Source organism: Microtus oregoni, unplaced genomic scaffold, assembly GCF_018167655.1.
Source record: "Microtus oregoni isolate MIOR12 unplaced genomic scaffold, Mior012 000055F_ref0000237, whole genome shotgun sequence".
Lineage (NCBI taxonomy): Eukaryota > Metazoa > Chordata > Mammalia > Rodentia > Cricetidae > Microtus > Microtus oregoni.
This window is the reverse complement of record NW_024543831.1, coordinates 10,199,663-10,220,505: the sequence shown is the minus strand read 5'-3', so window position 1 is coordinate 10,220,505 and position 20,843 is coordinate 10,199,663. Positions and strand designations below refer to the sequence as shown.

At 38.1% G+C, this 20,843-nt stretch overlaps 1 protein-coding gene across 2 annotated transcripts in view; it reads left to right on the top strand.

Moving 5' to 3' along the window:
• The window catches only part of Ddx10 (DEAD-box helicase 10), a 154,694-nt gene that overhangs the window by 20,070 nt on the left and 113,781 nt on the right, over positions 1–20,843 (top strand). For both annotated transcript variants that reach the window (XM_041638558.1, XM_041638557.1), the window contains exons 9-13: positions 1,178–1,262; positions 9,958–10,059; positions 13,265–13,352; positions 16,137–16,225; positions 18,110–18,581. In XM_041638558.1, the coding sequence (XP_041494492.1) occupies positions 1,178–1,262; positions 9,958–10,059; positions 13,265–13,352; positions 16,137–16,225; positions 18,110–18,581 (836 nt within the window). The remainder of the gene's footprint in view (positions 1–1,177; positions 1,263–9,957; positions 10,060–13,264; positions 13,353–16,136; positions 16,226–18,109; positions 18,582–20,843) is intronic.

Sequence of the window (20,843 nt, the reverse complement as noted above, 5' to 3'; positions counted from 1 at the left end):
TCAAAGTCACAGAAATCCCAAGTGCTGGGATTGAAGGTGTGTATAACGACTTACAGCTGAAAATATTTTTTAAGTGATTCTCTTTGTCATCTTGGCCTTCTTACAGTGATTCTTTCTTTTTTAAAAAATAATAATTATTTACTTATGCCAGGCGGTGGTGGTGGTACATGCCATTAGTCCCAGTCTTGGGAGGCAGAGGCAGACTTATCTCTGTGACTTCAAGGCCAGCCTGGTCTACAAAGTAAATTCCATGAGAGCCAGGGCTACACAGAGAAATTCTGTCTCAAACCACTCCCCCCCAAAAAAGTTGAGGCAAAAATGATTTTACTTATCATCTTTAGAAATCCTTGCAGCAGACCCTATATGTGATTAGAGTTAGTTCTGAGAGATTGAGAGCAGGCTTCTGTGGAAATGAATAAAGCTTGTAGTATTCAGAAATATAGGGTATATGATTGCTTACCAGTTTATTTGGAGTTAGGACTAGCAGGAAAAGTAAAGTATAAATTTTTATTATTTTTATATGTCTGTGTGTCTATGTTCATGTGTGTGCAAAGTGTATGGAGAATAGAGGTGATGTCTATTGTCTTCCATGCTTTCTACCTTGTTTTTTGATATATAGTCTCTCACTGAATTTGGAGTTCACAGAATTTGCTAAAATAGCCAGCAAACCCCAAATATCTTCTTATCCCTGCCTACCCAGTGCTGGAGTTAAGAGGAAAGTGCTTCTGTGCCTGACTTCATTTTTTTTTTTTTCTTCAATGAGTGTGGTAATCCAAACTAAGATCTTTATGCTGGGTGACAGGCACTTACCAAAATGAACCATCTCCTCAGACCCAGAAACCAAGAGTGATACTTTTAGGTCATTAAACATCAAGGTATGGGCTGGAGGGATGGCTCAGTCATTAAAGGCTAGGCTCACAACCAGCATATCAGGATATGTTACTATTGTCACAAAGCATTGTCTCTTATGTTTCAGAAAGAAGCAATTTTAGTTCACTTTATCAAAGTAGAAGAATATTTATAATTTCTTGGTTAATGCGATCAATTTTATTTTTAATAAAGTTTTGTTAGTGAGATGTGGTAGAAAGTCTTGGCACACGCTACTGTAACATAACAGTAGTACAGCAGTCTAGATATTGAAATTGTTTTTTTCCCCTTTGATATTTCTTCTGTGTAGATTTTCCAGCTGTGAATTGGGTTCTTCAGTTTGATTGTCCAGAGGATGCTAATACATATATTCACAGAGCTGGTAGAACTGCCAGGTAGGTGTGGCCCATTTCTTTGCTTTTGTACTGTTTAATAACAAAGCTTGCTAACATGGACCATGGGAGGCCAGCTCCTGGGATTTGTTCCAGGGCAATGAAAAAGAAAACCTCAAAGTAGCAAGGGTTAGAAAAAAGTTCTTATCCATCTAAAGGCTAGACTTTTTCTCTCTGAGGGAAAAATAATGAAACAGATGCTTTCTGATGATAACTTTCTCTTTAATTTAACTTAAAAAAATCTTTTCTGAGATTCCCTCTGTCTCCACATTGCTACATGGATTTTTACAGTTCCTAATTAGGCCTACATAGTCTCTACTGCTTACAGCTCTGCCCTCCACTTCATTTCTTCTCTGTCGAGTTCCTTTTTTCCAACCACAATCTGGACAATTAACATGTTACACTTTCAGGGCCTGACCCTTCTCATGACACAGGATAAGTCCTGTAGTTTCTCTTAGACTAGGGAATGTCATAATGACTGGCCAGAGAGCAAGGCCAGTGGTCTTACACATAATCCTTAAGTTGGTGAGGGTTCTCAGATGGTAAACAATTGGCTGAGCCTGGAGCCTGACACTGGGACTCTGTGCAAAAGTCAATTACTGAGAGCATTATGTATAATCAAGTTTCTTCTATCCTGGACTTGGAATAAGTAAAAACAACACCTGGAAAATTATATTCATCAATATTAATTTAAGCAGAAAAGCATCTTGTGACCTTCCACAGCTATACGTGTACTCTGATAATGGGATATATGCGTGAGATAAACACCCGTATCAGTTCTTCGGGAAGAAATGAAGTGACTCATGAGAGAAATTACAGGCAGGAGCACCTGGTCATTCACAGTCAGTAACTCCATGGCTTTGCCAGATGCGGCTGCCCCTCAGGGAATTATACGACTGGTGGGTTCACTTGTTAAATGCTGGTTGTCACTGCTGTATACTCCCACTGCCCTCTACAGTGTAGGTAACCTTGCTTCTGCTCCACTGTAAACAAAGACTGGAACAATTAGATATGTGAGTGCTAGTGTTTTGTTGTGGGTAACTCTGATAAGGGCTGGGGAGATGGCTCAGTGGATAAAAGTGCTTGCCATGTAAGCCTAACACCCTGAACGATCCCTGGAACCCACTTAAAAAGCCTAATGCAGGGCTGCTCACCTGTATTCCTATGCTAAGAAGCCTATCTGGTTAGCTAGCCTGGAGTAACACTGCATTGGCAGAAGCCAGAGAGCCACTCCTTAGCGGGCAGGTGGTGCGAGCCACCTCTAAAAAGTTGTCTTGTGATTTCCACAGAGACTCGCATGCTCGCTCTCCTTCTCACACTTTCATGCACAATAAACAAATTGAGAAAGCACAGCCTGAAGGCCGTTGTTGAGAACAGTTCATGAAGTTTTATTTTGTTTTAATTTACCTTTCTAAACTTCTCTCAGAACCACTTACTGAACGTCAGCACAATGAATTTTCATGATTTCTCTATTTTAAATGAAGAAGTCAGTGTTTAAGCAGTAATACAATATGTTTGAAGATACAAAGAGCCAAGATTTGAACCAGACGGTCTGACTTCCCTAGTCTGTGGTATAAGTTTAGTAAGGGACAGGGTCGATAGGAGTCATAGATTTCTTTTTCTGATTGAGATTTAAAGGTGTTGGTGGAGGCCCCTCCTAGTGACTTTTTTCATTTGCTTGTTTCCTTTTTTTTTTTTTTTTTTTTTTGTATTTCATGTTGAAGCATCTTATACTGGCTAAAGAGCTGTGGGGAAAATGTCTGGGACATAAAACTACATTACAGATGGACCTAAATGAATGAAAAGAATTATGTAATATGTTGTACTATTGAGATTATAGTGAAATTTGTAGAATTATAAATGGCTGACCTCTTTCTGGGTCGCATTTGGTAATGGTTCTCAAAGGCCTTAGAATGCTTCCTTTGCCTTAGTACTTTGTGCAGACATTGATCTTAAGGGAGGAGAGATGAGATCTGGATGTGGTGGCGCTTGGCTGAGATTGGAAGGCTCCTGCAGGTGGATCTTAAAGCTCAAGGTTTGCTGGGCTTTAGAGTAAGCCTAAGGCAATCTAGGCAATGTAGACCCTGCCTTAAAGAGAAGTTAGAAGAGGACTGACAGTGGTCCAGTGGAAGAATTCGTGTCCTAGCGTGCGTGAGCTCTAGAGTGCCTGCCGTGCATGTGTGAGGACCTGAGTTTGAGTCGTTGGCACCCGTGTACAAACACTTGGAAGTGACGTGCCTCTGTCGTCCCAGGGCTGTGTGGTAGAGACGGGTAAATACTCAGAACTCTTTGGCTACCTAGTCCAGCTGAGAAGATGAGGTCCAGGTTCAGTGAGAGACGGAGAGCAGGTGGGGAAGACAGCAACAACACACTTGAAACATGCCATGTAACATGAGAACAGAAAATGGAAAACAAATGAATATCAATTCAGTAAAATTGTAATAAGTATTTAAATGGTTAGGAATTATAAATAACATAAATATTAATATAATAAAGTCATGTTAATTGTGATTAGCTAATTGGACTGTTTCTTTGGTTTACGTTTTCTTACTCTTCTTGCTGTCAAAATGGTATAATTTGGTGCTTTCATAGAGTTTGGTGTTGATCTAACTGGACTAGCATCTGTCTCTGCTTTCTATGCTTTCTCAGGGATGATAGGATCTTTAGCCCTGAGGGCCAAAGACTGTTTTCCTCACTGGCTTCATCTTTTTCTACCTGATCTGTGCCCACTCCTTCTCATCCTTCCTTCCTCTCTCCCAACTTCTTTCCTCTCTTTTTTGCTCTCCTTCCTTCCTCCCACCCTTCCTTCTTTGCAAACTTCCCTCCTTTGTCTTTTCAAACTTTCTCTTCCTTTCCTCTCTTCCCTTTTTTCACAATCAGTTTTTAGCTAACTTTGAAGAAAATAATAGATATTTTTGTATGAAGAGACTTTTTTTTTTCACCTGAAGCAAAAAGTTTTTCTGAAGCCTAATAAGAAGTAGAGTGTCCTGTTTCCTAATTTTCATAGACTGCTAAAGAGTGTTTGAGTGTTACTGATTGACTTGAATTTACACCATGGGTCGCCAGCAAACATGACTGTAATAAAAATGTACTCAAATGTCTTTCTTTTAAGAATAAAAGAAGAAAGGCAATAGTATAATGGTAAGCATATTTTAAAGTAGATTGATTTGCTAGAAGGTACAAAAGAAGTCTCTGAATTGGAATTATAATGACATATTTTAAACATGAGGTAAGAGTTGAGACTGAGTTCTGTAGAAGATATCATTGCAGTGAAACAATTGTCTCTTGGCAGCTAGGAAAAAGGAGCACAAACTGTTCTGTTTATTATTATTGTTATTATTATTTTTTTGTGTGTGTTTGTGTGTAAGTGCTTGATGTATGTGTGAGTACACATGATATATATGTCTGTGGAGGTCAGAGGACAACTTTGTGGAGTCAGTTTTCCTTTTCTGCATTCAGTTGGGCTCCAGGACCTGAGCTCAGGTTTCCAGGCTTTGATGATAGGCACCTTTACCCACTTAACCATCTTCCCATCCCTGTTTTCAGTTCTTACGAAGGTACACCTTAATATTCTCAGTTCATTTTTGGATTATTTTTCACAGTGAGATCTTTTGAGAAGTCTTAGTGGAAGCTGGTGATAAAAAAACCTTTCACCCATGACTTAATTTCCTTTAGTAAACATGTGGTTTGTAAAAACTGGTGTATGCACCCATGGGCGTTTGCATCTTTGTGGTTCTGTGTGTCTTAAATAGGAATGGTTGATACGGCATCTCAAAAACATTAGACTAGACGTAGAGGTCTTTCACCTGTGCCAGTGGTGTGGTGTAGAAGGGGGACACTGAGTCCTCCATAGAGTATATTTAGCAGTGTTGGGAAATCTACGTGAGATGAATGAGCACTTCAGTATATCAAATGATTAAAGAGAGATTTTTAGTTTTGAAGAAGTATAGTTGAACATTCTGGTGAGTGTTAAATTGGATCTTGATGGTTGTGGAGCTGAAGACTTAGGACAATGCTGCAATGCTGAGTCTGAAGAGAATACTACTTTCTTTTTCTGTTTTAAAGAATATTTTAATGTATTTTTAACACAGTCATTAACTTTTAAAGTAGAAGTCTGACCCTTTATACATAAACAACACATTCTGAATTGACCATTGACCATTTCAGTGAAGAGGTTAGCATATCTTTTGCTTGCTTTTTTCCTCTGGTGGTTGAAAATGGCCATTAATGGGTTTAGAGATAATGAGAAAGCTTCGTGGGCCATGAGACTGAATAATTGAGTTGAATAAAGGCTAAATTAAAATTTGAAACTAATTAAAATCCTGTGTTAGACTGTAATTAAAACCAGGTTTCCAGAAAGTGTTTGCTTCTGGAATTGAACACTCATATTTGTCAGAAAAGTTGTTAAAGTTGGAGAATATGGCTTTTTTTTTTTTTTTTTTTTTTTGATTTTTCAAAACAGGGTTTCTCCGCAGCTTTTTGTTTCCTGTCCTGGAACTAGCTCTTGTAGACCAGGCTGGCCTCGAACCTCCTGAGTGCTGGGATTAAAGGCATGGGCCACCACTGCCCGGCGAGAATATGGCTTCTTTACTTTTGTGCCTTAACAGGAAATAAAGGGTGAGCCAGGTGTTATTGTCTCCAAGCACTCAAGCATTTACGGTTTTACTGGATTCTTTGGATTTATAGCAAAGAAAAATTTTCCTTAGCCCACTTAACAAAATGATGTCCTCTTTGAGACAAGTGAGTGAAGATAGTTTGTTAGGGTTTGTCCTGTAGGACATTTTGCCACTGCACAGCAATTGTCTTTAAGGCTTGATGTTTTGGTTCTCAAAAGCTTGACTTCTTTTATTTTAAGTAAAAAATTTGCAGTTGAAAGCACAGAAGGTTTGTTATTAGAAAGTAGGCCCGCACCAGAGGAGCCTTTTGTTTGTGGGTCGTAGGGAGGCTAGGAGAGAAGGTGGGAGTTTACGTGTAACTTTTTCTGTTCTAGACTGCTGAGGAAAAATTCATTTTAGCTGTATTTCACCATTTTTTGTAGTTCTCATAATTGTGAGTAACTTTAGATAGTGAGCTGTGACTCCACTAGGGGGCAGCAGAGCCGAGTGTTTGCTTTTCCTAGTCTTTGGGATCCCTCTAACAGCAAGCCTGAAGCTGCAAACTAGTTAAAATTCCTAAATTGGGAAGGGCTCATGGTTTGCAGAAAATGTTCTTATTTTAAGAAACCAATGAGAGTTTTTTTTTTTAAAAGAGTCTTTAGCTTTTTGCAAACTGAAATAATAAAGAAAATTTCCCTAAGAAATTAAGCCTAATGTGAATTTATTAGGTATGTGATAGGAATATTATTTTCAAATGAAATTTTCTATTCCTAAAAATTTACTTAGGTGGGAATTTTAAAATTCTACTGAGTCTGCTTCTCCCAAGGAGGAAATTGCTTCCTTATATAGCTTCCTGCTTATGTCTGTTGATAACTGGACTTTAATAAAGGGCAGAGCAAATCTTTTGTCTTTGAAGCATTGAAGAGCTGAGATGAAATACAGCTGGTAGAGGCACAGAGGCAAGTAGGGGTCTGATGTTTCTTAGGAGGCAGCCAGTTCTCAGGTACTTCCTCTGCTCTTGTTCTCCTATGGTCTGCTTAATTCAGCAGGCCATGTGGTCTTTTAAAACATAAGGCAAATTCTCTGACTCCTATGAAGGTTTCCCAGTTAAGTCAGTGACAGCCTCATACACTTTCCTTATCTGTCTGTCTGTCTATCATTTTTCTTTTTGTTTCAGGTCTTGCTGCTGCTTATAAATGTTAGAAGTGCTATTGCCTTAGACCTTTTTATATGAGATGTTTCTAAAATACTGCTTTCCCACAGTTCCCTGTGTGGCTTTCTGTTATCTCCTTGAGCCATCCCTTTGCATCCTTCTCTTTTTCTGCATCGTTTATCAGATTTGGATATGTTAGAGCAACGAGTTGGCTTTCTTTTTCTTGTTCACTTTCCTCATTACTAGATTGTATTATAAAGGCTTTTTTTCTAAATTGGTGGCAGCAAGCCCAAAAAGCCCAAAAGATTCTCCTGTTTCCCCGTTCTTTCCAGCACTGAGTTCTAGGCATGCAATTATACCTAGCTGTTTACCTGGATGTTGGGTGTCTGAACTCCCCTCAGGCTGCACAGCAAAGCTTGTGGCGCCTTTTCTGAGTTCACTCATGGCGCCACCTCCTCAGCTTGTCCTCTGGCTTCTCTTTTGGGTTTGTCCAGACTGTCCTAGAACTCAGAAATCTGCCTGCTTTGCCTCCCAAGTGTGTACCACCACTGCCTGGCTTGCCCTCAGAGAGCTGACACAGCAGTTGTGATGTCTGTCATCTCTCTTACTTGGTCAGGATGCGTCTTTATTTTCTGTGCTGATAACTTCTGCCATCATGTATGGTTTAGTCTAGTGGCTAAAGGGGAATATTTTGAATTCATACTTTTTTTTGTAGTGTATGGAGATGAGTAACTTTGAATCACACGATTTTGCATTTAAACAATGAGAAAGGTATTTACAACTAGCTCTTGAGTTCTGACAGATAATTAGATAACGGAGTGCTTATATATTCATATTTCTGTTTATAAGACAATTAAATAAGCATGAAGATGAAAATATTCAAGTTTTCATTGATCTTTGAAATACTACCGTTTCCCTTGCAAAACTTGACTATCCTTCCTGTGTCTCTACAATTAATGTTAGACTGGCTTCTGATTCTTCAAGGTTCATTTAAGGCTTCGTTATTTCTGGACAGTTTTCTTAATATCTGGACTATTAGGTAATATTCTCTGTCATACTCTTACAGCATCCTCTGTGTTACTAATCAAATCCTGTATTACTTTTTTTTTTTTTTCCAGACAGGGTTTTTCTGTGTAGCCTTGACTGTCCTAGAACTTACTCTGTAGACCAGGTTGGCCTTGAACTCACAGAGATACACCTGTCTCTGCCTCCTGAGTGCTGGGATTTATTACTGGTTTTTAAATATCTATTCATATAGACATTCAACTTTTTAAATAGCCAGCATGATGTCTGTTTTCTCACCATTTTACTGCCAGACATATTAATAAGGTTTTTTTTAAAAAAAATAACAAATTATCTATAAAAGATAGCTTAACATTTTGATATATTTTAATCTTTTTCAGTCTGTTCATACAAGGATATATTTTCTTCTTCATTAGAGTTGGATTTTAAAATTAATATGTAAAGTAAAAAGCTTTCCTTTAAATTTCATAATAAAAGTGCAGTACCTTCTCTTAGTTAAGTTGCAAAAACCAATTTTTCTTTCAACATTTAATGATAAAATATTATTTGCAGACAGTATTATAGAATTTCTTGCAGAGGCATGCAGGGCAGTACGAAATGAGGCTTGAATGTACCTCTTAACTCCTTCCCCGCTGTTCATTTTTCATTCCAGCCGTGCACTTCCCCTTTTTAGGCCTCTCTTTACTAAATTGTCTGGTTTCTCCAATGACCCAGCATTCTCTTAGAACACCATGGGCCCCTTTGTGTCTGCCTTAAAGACCTGACTGAAGTTCATCTGCTGTGTCATATCTTTCCTTGGAAGGGCACTTCTCCACTTCTGAGTTGGTGGCGCTTGTTGCCTACGACTGTCCTTTGTCATTCTTTGATCGTTGTCTGGAGTCTTGTGCTTCTATGTGTTTGTTGCTCCTGCCTAGGAGCTTGTCATTTCTGTTTAGGATGAGTATCACATTGCTTGAGGACAGGGCCCTGCTTCTGTGTGTTTGGTTTTTTCTTGAGCCATGGCTTCTCAGTAAGTAGTTACTTGGTAGTTATAAATATGTGTCCCTCAGATTTTATACCATGAGCGTAAAGACTGCTTTGAGATTATGTTTTCTTCTGTAAAACGTTTCCCTAAATATCCCATTTGATTCTCTTTTGTTGCTCGTGTCCCAGTTGGCACTGTGGTGTTAGTAACGTCAGTGCTTTAGGGAGCCTTTGCCTGTGTCAGCGCCGATTTCGGAAGGTGTGGTATAAAGTAAGGCTTGGCTCATGTGAGGGAAGAGCAGGAGAAGGCCTGTTTCTTAAATTGACCTGAAAAGTTTTATTTTAAAGGTATCAGTAAAATCCACAGGCAGATGAATTGATTTCTGTGTTTTGGTTCTGAGACAGAGTTTGCTGTTATCTCAGCCCTGCCTTGACCCTGCAGCGGTTCTTCTGCCTGAGCCTCCTGTATTCAGAGATTACAGGCATGTGTCAGTTTTTCCCAAAACCCGATTTCTTCACTGTATTTGGTTGCCATGTTTAATAAGTAATTTGTCATAATACTCTTGTGGTTTCGGTGGAAGCCGTCTCCTTAATATATTTGTATGAACTTATTTTATATATCCCTTTGGGATTGGGCCTGTTGTTGCCTGAGGCTATATACAAAAGAAATGCCATCTTGGCCTACAAGATTGAGACCCCATCTCAAAAGAGGAATTCTGTTTAATTGCTTCTTTTTTAGATGCTAGCTCTACTTTTGAAGTACAGTCTTAAAGGCAGTGGGAATTACAGCAAGTGATTGAAATTCGATGCAAGGCAGCTAGAGTCCTACTTTTCTGACATCATGGAAGAAAGTGGGTTTTTCTAGCATTTACTAATTAAGTGATTTCATGTCATGTACTCATCTTCTTGTCAGAATGTAAAATGAAGATTGTATTGATGCAATGAAAATTTTTATTTTGCTTAGATACAAAGAAGATGGAGAAGCTTTACTAATTTTACTACCCTCGGAAGAACAAGGGATGGTGCAGCAGCTTCTCCAGAAGAAAGTACCTGTGAAGGAGATCAAGTAAGAGCTGGTTGTTCCTATGTTGCTGTTAGCAGTGGGAACAGGACATCATTGCCTGCACTGCCTTCTCCCTCCTAATCTATTCAACCATCTGGCTTCCGATTTAGAGGGGGAATAAAAGGACTTTAAAAAGTCTTAGGAGAAGAAATTTGAGGCTGACAGCAAGTGTAGGAAAAGTCCAATTGCTCCACGTTGCCACCTCACACATGCCGTCTCCTCTAGTATCAGCACCCAGCACACTGCTGATTCGCTGCAGCATATCAGTGTCACTCGGAGTCCCTAGTTCACAGGGGGTTTCTCTTGGTGTCCCTGAAATTAGTATCTCAGAGAGCCACCTTAAAGGAAGGACTGTTTTGGCTCACGGTTTCAGAGGCTGTGTTGTTAAGGAAGGAGGTGTGGCAGAGCAGAACAGGGCAGGTCATCTGGTGGTGGGCTAGGGAGCAGAGGAAGAATGCCTGAGTGTCGTGTTTCTAGCTTTACTGAAGTCTACTCCAGCGAATGAATTTGTTTCCGTGGATTAGCCTTTTAATGCTGCATTTAATGTCCTTACCGTACTCCAGATCATCTAGATTTTCTCCTGTAGTCTTTGCTAGAAATTTTGTGTGTGTACACTAGAGGCACACGTCAGAATGCCTCTTTCAAATGCTTTCCTACCTTCTTTTCTGAGATGAGGCCTCTCACTGACCTGACTGGCTGGCCAGCTCTTAGGGTCTGTCTTTCCCCTGACTCCGCCCCTCAGGCCAGTGCTGGGGCTTCAGGTGTGTATAGCTGTGTCTGTTTATCAAGTTGGTGTTGGAGATCCAGACTCAGGTTTTCCTGCTTGTGTAATTAATACTTTGCCCAGTTAGCCGTCTCCTGAGCCCTTTCTGCTTTATATTTATATCTATGATTTATGTTGAACTTTTTTTAAGTATGTTCCAGGTTTCATGTGTTTTACACATCCAGTTCTAATATCATTTATTAGAAAGACTAACTTTGTTTCCTTATGTTGCTATGGTTCTTTTGTCAAAGGTCTGTTGACTGTACATGTGACTGTATTTTGGGCCTCTGTTCTCCTTGATTTGTTCTTTTGCCAAAGCCCTGGAGCTTGTGTTTGGAATCAGTTTATTGATACCCATAAAATAACTGGCTGGTATTTGTATTGGTATTACATTGAATCTGCAGATCAAGTGAGAAATAGATTTAAACCGTGACGAGATTGAATTTCCCTGAAACCGAATAATCATGGTTATTTGATTTCTTTAATCATAGTTTTTTGGGCTTTAAAAAAAATGTAGATCTTGCTTAGACTTTCTTAGCCTTTGGTATATTTGCATTCTGAAGCCTTGTTATACGTTTCAATAGTCCCAGGAACATTTTGTTCTTTTCTTTTGATTTTCCAAGTAGGTTGTCATTTCACTTTCAAACAAATATAGCTTTATTTTTTCCTCAATCAGTATTTCTTCTTCTTCTTCTTCTTCTTCTTCTTCTTCTTCTTCTTCTTCCTCTTCCTCTTCCTCTTCCTCTTCCTCTTCCACTACTACTTCTACTTCTACTTCTACTTCTTCGATTTACTACATTGAAAAGCAGAGTTCCCTGCTTTTTTATTTCCTTGTCATTTTATGTGTATGGCTGTTTGCTTTCATGTATGTCCTTTGTGCTGTATTTCTGGTGCTGGAGGGAGCCAAAAGAGGGTGTCAGATCACCTGGATCTGGAGCTACAGATAGTTGGGAGCTGCCATGTGGGCATTGAGAATTGAACCCAGGTCCTCTGGAAGAGTGGCTATTGCTCTGTTAACTGCTGAGCCTTCTCTCCAGCACCCCCTGCTTTGTTCTTAATTTTAGGGGGGAAACTGGAAGATTCGCACTTCTGCTAAGGTTAATATTAAGTCTAACCTTCATTTTTTAAAGAGATGTTACAAGTTTTTTATTTACAGTTTATAAGTAACTTGTTTTTATTACTTACCTTTATATATATATGTGTGTGTGTGTGTGTGTATATGTATATATATATGTGTGATAGGTTATATTAATTTATCTATTGAATGTTGAAACAAACATAGTAGTGGTAAAGAATTATTTATTGGTTGAATGATTACTTCATTGATTGATTGAGATAGGGTCTCAATGTATCCCAGGCTACCTTCAAATGTCCTGTGTGTGTAGCTTAGGTGGTCTCCACTTCCCAAATACTGATATCATTGGCATTTATCACCACCTCTGACTTTAGTTGACTTCTTCTTGAAAATATTAAAAAAATTTGTTTGTGCTTGTGTTGTTAATGTTGTTTATGTGTGTAGTGTACGTGTTCATGTGTGCCTGTACATGTGTCTCTGTCTCGTGGGGGCACGAGGTTCAGTTTGGTGTCTTTCCTTGATCACCATACTCCATCTTTGTTTTTTTGAGACAGTCTCTCGCTCTGAACCTGCTGCTCATCACTCTGGCTAGTCTGGCAGCCTACCTAATGATGGGCAGGGTTCTACCTGTCCTTCAGTTTATCTCCATCCTCCCCGAAAGGGCTGAGGTTACAGACACATACTATAGTGCCTCCGAAGAGCTGAACTTAGATCCTTATGCATACATGGCAGGCACTTTACCAGCCAAGTCATCTCCCCAGCTCTGACACCTTCAAAAATACTATTTATATTGAAACAGTTTTGCAGAATGTAGCAGAGAAAAATAAAAGAAAGGAGAACTTCTTAGTTTCAAGGAGCAATGAAGGTTTGAAAGGGTAATACCTCTTGAATGAAATCATTTTGTGGGTGGTTCTTTCATTTCAAAGAAACATAATCTCCTTTCATTGAGGATGTGTACATTGGGCATAGTGGAATCCATCAGAGTCTTACTTGTATTGGAAACATTAAAAAATAGTTTGATTTGTCTTAAAGTAATTTGAACTGTTAGATAGTGAAAGAGCTGGTTGAGAATATAGAAGATAAAAATTGACTACATATTAAGTTTTGAGGTGAGTAGCTTTGTGTGTTTTGAAAAATTTCTCTATTAATAAAGGAAAACAACTTCATCTACTCTTATTATTTCCTTGTTGCTACTCTAGTGTTGGAGTAATGTAATAATCAGTTTGAAATTAAAAAAAAAGGTGTCTCTTAGATGAGAAATAATGTTAAACACTCAAAAGTCAAATTGAAAATGCTGTCTATTATTTCTGTTTTCAAAATTGAGATTTTTTTTAGTTTAACCATTTTTATTTATTTTTTTTATTAAAAAGAATCAATCCAGAAAAACTTATTGATGTTCAGAAAAAGCTAGAGTCATTTTTAGCCCAAGATCAAGATTTAAAAGAAAGAGCTCAAAGGGTAAGTCAACTTTGAATCCAGTGTTTTTTTTTTAGAATGAGTTTATATAATCAGTGTTGCATGGTCATAGCTAAAAGGTTTAAACAGTGAAATTTTTATTTCTTTAATCCTAAAATTAATTCTTAATTTTTAAAAGTGTTTCTTAAAATTTACCTTAATTAAAAAAATATTTCTTAAATTTACCTGTGTTTAATTTTATTAGAGACACAGGGGAAGTTCTAAGATGATTTTTAGGTTTAAAGCAGCCTGGTATCTAGTATACTTGATAAACTTTACTTATTTTTTCAATGAAATTATTATAAGTTCTGATTGCATTTTCTGGTGGAGAGATTAATATTGTCTTTACTAAGCTGAATTTCTTGGTGGCATAGAATTTTAGCAAATTATCTCCAGCAATGAAATTTGAACCTATTAATTAATATGACTTACTATTCTTGAATAGCTTTTCTGAACTAAAAAAGTCTTAGTAAGAAATTGCCTACACTGACATTTTATTATGATGTACATCTGACATTTTGAAATGTGTGCACATTCTGGAATGGTCAAGTAAGACTAATCAATCTTCAGATCAGTTATTTGTGAGGAGAAATGTTAGGAATTAAAAACCCCATGATGCTGAAAACGCTGATAGTGTTGTGATTTACTACATGACTGGCAGGTTATTTGTTTATTGGTTCAGGAGATAGAAAATGCTGAAAAGATGTAGTTTCACTGGTTTAAGCATATAGAATATTAGCCATCTAGAAATAGATTAGCACACTGAAATAGACGATGTGCCTTATTGGTGTCACACATGGTTAAGCAGAATGGCTCTTTGCCCAGCACCATCATGCTATCTGGTTTCAGAAAAATGACTTTCTAGCTTTTGATTAATCTTGATGGAACAAAACCTATAAGCACGTGGTATTATTTCTTGTGAGTGACTGCAGAGGAAATACCTTTGAACCAGCAGCATTCATTGTTAAGGCCTTTGGAGACAGGAAATGGTTTGTTGGGAGATTAGTTGGGTAGAAAAGATTGGTGTGAATGTAGAGACACAGAAGAAAATATGAACAGAAGGATTAAATATACTTTATAACATTTTTGTATGTGTATTGTATGTATTCTTTGTGTGCATGTTTCCGTGTAGGTATGCATACATGTGTATGGACATATGTGTGGAGGTCAGAGGTCAGTTATGGATGTCTTCTTCAATCATTCTCTAACCTTATTAGTTAGTAAAAAGTCTCTTACTGTACCTGGAGTGATGCATCCGGCTAGGCTTGGACTAACTGGGCTGCATGTTGCAGGGATCCTTCTGTTACTGGCTTCCCAGTGCTGGGATTACAGGCACATTCTGCATGCCAGCCTTTTAATGCGGATGCCGGGCATTCAGACTCCAGTTCTCAAGCTTCGATGGTCAGTACTTTATTGACTGTGCCATCTCCCTAGCCCTTCTCAAAATATTGTTAAAGTAAAAGTACTTGCTGAGATGGATTTTATTATCTACTTGTTTCACAAACTGATAGGATCAAGATGACATAGTGGTGTCATGAGCATAGCTTTATTTTAAAAAAGTAGAAGTAAAAATTTCCAGGATGATGGTAAATTATTTGAAATCACAATATAAAAGGGAAAACTGCCATTCTGTCAAAATTTGACTCACTTATAGTGAAATTTTATTTTGTTGAAAAAATTATTTTTTGACTATTACAGTAGTATTATCAACAAAAATTTATATGCATCTGCTATATTTCAGAAGATATTTTGGGTGCTCTATATGGATTTCTCATTGTCATAACACTTAGTTATTACTGTTGTATTTTTGATAGATGAGAAAATTTCAATTTAGAAAAATGCTGACTTTTGCTCAGTTAATACCATGTAATCAGTACAGATACTCTATCTGTATTATTCTGTTGCCTGTGTTATTTCATTGCACTTCATTATAATTAAGTAGTGCTAATTAATATCAGTAGCTTTTTGGGAAGTTAAGGATTTTCTCATTTGAGGTAAGATTTTATGTAGCCCTGGTCGGCCTTGAATTTCCAATGTCTGTCTCTACCTCCCAAGTGATGGAATTGCAGGCAGTGCACCACCATGCACAGCTATGTAATATTTTGTATCGTGTTGGAATAAAATGCAAAATCTTTCCTAATATTACAGTTGTAGCGGTTTATTTTTCTGTGTATGCAAATTAGAGTTTGTTGATCTAGTTTGTATTTTTTCACTACTTGTCAGGAGCCAATTTCCCCCCAAAATTATTATAGGAACCATCGCCCTGGGGAGTTTGCAGAGAACCCCACACCTCCAATTGTATTGAGAACTGTTCTATTGACAGAGCCTACCCCACACCCTATTATCTGTTAATAGAGAGCCATCTGTTAGCGGAACCCACCCCACATTCCAAACTATCTAGAGAACTAGGTGTGTCAACGTGTGAACTCCTGGCCTATGTGACCTGACCAAACGTAACCTCCTGGCCTACGTGACCAACATGAACCACGTGGCAAGAGTCCAGACCCCTGTGCCCCCCCCCCCCCCCCCCGCCAAACTCCTCATCCTATATAAGCTGTAACCCTGTCTCTAATAAACGGAGGCTTTGACAAGAACCCCGCTTGGCCTCCTTCCTCTCTCGCCCATTATCTTCCAGATAGCACCTCTCCGGGGCCCTGGAATTACTGAACTGCCAGGCGGGTTACAACCCCTAGACTGAGTAGCCCGCCGAGGAGGACAACAACTACTACTGCATTATCTCTTAGTTTTCTATTGGTTTAGGCTAATTCTTAATTTTTTATTTTACAGTGCTTTGTCTCCTACATACGTTCAGTGTATCTTATGAAGGATAAAGAAGTATTTAATGTGAGCAAGTTACCTATTACTGAATATGCACTGTAAGTATTGATAGCAGCTGTAACAAAGCTGGAGGGATCACTCCTAGGGTTTCCTCTAAGAGTCTGCTCTTCACCTTAGAACAGTCTGTTGAAAATCTGCAGAGAAGTATGTTAGATTAACTCTTGGAAGTTAACCAGTATTTTAGTTCTTATTGTCAGGAGGTTCATATTTATAAGTTTTGTTTATTTTTTCAGTCTTTATCTCTTATGGACACTTTCCGTTACTGTTGCAAGATGTTGCAAGATTTAGTGACTCAGGTTGCTGAATGTATGGAAGGACTAACTGGTTTTGTTGGAATAGTTGTGAGATCACAAAAAATGAAAATAACCTTTTAACTTTTAAACTCCCTCTTTGTTGGAGTCCTATCTATGAGAAATGCATTGACCAAATCTTTTAAGTACCCTTGAGCTTTATTGTAGCTTAATGTTTATCTTAGGTTTCCAAGATAAAATATGCTTTAGGCAAAGTCTGAATGCTTGGCTTGTTTTCTAGGAATTTGAATGCCTTTACTTCTAAATTGAGTTTAACAAAGAAAATTTAAAAAATATTTTATTTGAGGATTTCATACATGAGAATATTTTATATCCTTTCCATTTTCTCATAACAAAAAATTTGACTTAGGTAAGCTGCTGCTTTCTATTCTGTTAGATTCTACATTTAATATTATATGATCTGTGAGTTGTAAACCCCCTTTATTAGATAGCATTACTATTTTAGTATTAAATGGGAAAAATCCTGTGCCATGGAAAACATGCTTTTGATTCCTTATGCTTATTTACTAGTTCCTAGTTTCATCATTTTTAAATATGAAGCAAAGATTTGGGTTTTTAGCGACTGTTGTATTTTATGCGTAGTTCAGCGTGTTTTTTTCTGGCTGCTGCAGTATTTACAAATGATGGGCGTAGGTTTTGAATACTGCAGGGTCGTATATACAGCAGCTGTCTTGTTGCATCAAACTAGTAAACGTCCTGTTTGTTGTTGAGGACTTGCTTTTGGTGATGTTTATACAAGGCAAATCGTTATGTTAAGTCTGAGTTATCATTATAGTTTGACTGTGCTTCTAGTTTATGTTGATACTCAGATGTATAATTTTCTTGAGGTGTAGGTTTTCCTTTAGAAGCCTATGATAACTAAAGCATTTGCCATGTTTATAAGATAGAAGGTTAAAAATATACTAGGGAAATACTTTGAGTGGCCAATGTATGGAGGTCATTTCATTCATTGATAGAATTGCATGTGCATATATACTCTTGTCTTCAAGGAATTCAGGTTTTAGTTTCTGAAAACCATGTCCCTGTACTCCATTATTAGAAATCCTCTGGTATATATAAACTCATTGTCTCACCCTTCATATCACGACGGCAGCAATGATAGAAATGACTGCCACAGTTGCCTATTTATTATTTTCACTGTATTGCATGTTTATTAACTTTATCACAACTCTATTAGGTAGGAATTCTCAATCATTACATTTTGCAGATAAGAAAACTTTCTTGAGAGTTGAATATTCTTGAGATTATACAACTACTAAATGACAGAGCTGTGCATTTTGAACCTTAGCTCTGTTTCTGAGTTTGTGATTTTCAATAATGAACTTTGCAGTTTCTATTATGAATTATATAGGGGGAAAACAGTAGATAAAGCTGCCATTTAATTATTTACTTATTTGGAGGCTTTGTCTCACTATGGAGCCTTGGCAGACCTGGAACTGTCCTCTAACTCACAGAGATGTGTCTGCCTCAGCTTCCTGAGCACTGGGTTTAATAAGGGTAAAGGGTTATGCTACCACGCCTAGCTTAACCTTTGCTTTTTAAAAGTTGTGTTTCTATCCACATACCATCACTATAATGAAATAATTACCTTTGTTCTCTTCATTCCTGAAGGTCTCTTGGTCTTGCTGTTGCTCCACGAATAAGATTTCTTCAAAAGATGGAGAAGCAGCCCAGCACAGGAGTGGTAAGGAATCAAGTCACTGAAACAATTGAGCCCAGGGTTCCCTCCCTCAGCAATGACGAAGTAGAAGAATTTCGAGCTTATTTCAGTGAGAAAATGTCCATCCTTCACAAAAGTGGAAAGCAACTAGAAGAGACAGAATCCAGGCTGGCCAGTGGTGAGAGTGAGGAGCAGGGCGAAGACACAGAAGATGAAGAAATGGAAGAGCAACTGGGAAAAGCAGGAGAGCCTCGTACTGAATCTGTTCTCAAAACTGAAGAGGCACAGGAGGATGCCAAGGAAGGTCCTGTGCAGTTCTTAGTCAGAGATGATGATGAGGAAGATGGGCTCGACGCTGATTTCCTCACAGTGAAGCGGCGTGATGTGTTTGGGTTGGATCTTAAAGAGAATCAAGCATTGTCGGTAAGTTTACTCCAAATGGAGTCTTCTCTTGCCTCTTTACTCTGCTAATTGTAGCCTTTGCAAAGTCATGAGAAGAACAACTAAGAGGAGCTTAGGGTGAGTGTCTGCGTTGTGTGCTCTTCATTTCTGTTTGTGTTTAAATACAGGAAAAGTGTCAAAGAATTCTCATACTCTTCCTAACTTCAAAGCTTGAGGTTGTCAGTCAGTCTTTTTTAATGGTTTTTACTGCCATGTTTTGAAAGTGGTTGTAGTAAAGATTGTGACATGAAGGGCAGTGAGGGTTATTGTCACGTTGTGATAATCCTTCTCTATGAGTCACCATCCAGTCTCTCGATGGACCACGTTAGTATGAACAGCAGTGGTAATTACGTGCACTTTAAAAAAATTATTTTCCTCATATGTAAGTCCATTTTTATTTTGATCAGATTCACCCCTTCATTGCTTCGTGTCTATGCATGTATAATTATGGCCTCTCTCCATGATATATCTGTGTCTCTCTGTGTGTGTGTGTGTGTGTGTGTGTGTGAATCTTTCTGTCTATTTATATCTACATCTGTAACACGAATAATAAAAGCCCAGAGATAGATTGGGGTTCAACCTGAAGATTAGAAAAGCAAAGCAGCCAAACTACTAGAGAGTTTTTACCTCTATGAAATCTTCAGCCTGAAAGAGAGCGAGTTCCTGTCTCATCCTGCCTTATATTCCTCTCTAGTGCTAGTATTAAAGGCGTGCACCACCACCTCCAGGCCTCTATGACTTAACTAGTGTGGCTGCTGGAATTAAAGGTTTGTGTCACCTCTGCCTAGCCAGTATGGCTGACTAGTGTGGTTGTTTTGTGTTCTGATCTTCAGGCAAGCTTTATTAAAATACAAATGAAATATCACTACATGCACCTGTGTCTATATCTATCTCCATATCATCTGTTTCCTCCTCCTTATATATAACCGACCAAATCATTTTGGAGTTTCCAGCATGCTTGTGGGTGTAGATCTGTCCTCTAGAGCAAAGGCTACCTACCTGGGACCTTACCACTGAAGGAAGCTGTTTTCTCTCTCCAAGAGCTGTTGGCTATTAGTATTTCATCTTTCTGAATATGAAATGAATTCATTTGTTTAAAAATTACCTATTTTATGCGCACGAGTGTTTTGCCTGCATGTGTGTTAGCATTTTATGTATGTGGTATTTGTGGAAGCCAGAAGAACTTGGAACTGGAGTCAGGGATGGTCGTTAGCCGTTAGTTGGTTGCTGGGAACTGAACTTGGGTTCTCTGTGAGGGTAACAAGTGTTCTTAGCCACTGATTCTCGAGTCCCATGAAATTATCTACCTACCTACCTATCATCTACCTGTCTTTTTATTTCATGTGCATTAGTGTTTTGCCTACATGCATGCCTATATCAGGGTGTTAGATCCCTTGGAACTGGAGTTGCAGACAGTTGTGAGCTACCATTGAACCTGGGTCCCTGGAAGACCATCCAGTGCTCATAATCACTGAGCCATCTCCCCAGTCCATGAAACTTATTTTTAATGAGATAACTTGATTTTGAGAACCAAGTTAGTATCTTAAGTAGAAATTTCTCATTACTTTTGGTGAGCTCCTGAAAGAATTGAGTGAAAAATTCAGCCTGACTCTTACTCATTGTAGAGTGTTTCTAAAAATCGCAAGTTACAGCTAGTACCTGATTTTGAACCAGGAAACTTTGGAAAGTGTTTCCTAAAGTAACTAGAGATACAAAGTGGCTGATAGGCTTACTGAGACTGACTATCGAGAGGGATGGTTTATAAAAAGCATGTCATTTATTTCCTGAATACCCTGTGAAGTAGGTGCTGATTATATAGTGTGGAGCAAAATCCCATACTGACCTATTCTGCTTTAAATTAAGCTATTTAAAGTCTGTGATTACTTTAAGTAAATGAAATAAGAATAAGGCATTGGATTTTATTCTAATCTATTAAGACAGTGTGATGATTGATGTTGATTGTCAGCTTGACTGGATTGAGAGTCCTCAAAAAGATTTGTACAGCGCACTGTCTATAAAACACCTTTCTAAAAAGGTAAATTTATGTAATAGATAGTAAAAAAATCTCTTACGAACTACATTTTGGCTTGAAAAAAAAAGGTTTTAATAATTTTAACAATCCAGAGTGAAACTGTTCATCATTAAAACATTGCTTCATCCCCTTTGTATTGTTACTGCATTCTGTTCTTAACCTCTGATTTAACTTTTGTAGTTTCATGATGACGTGTAGATAGAACCGTAGAG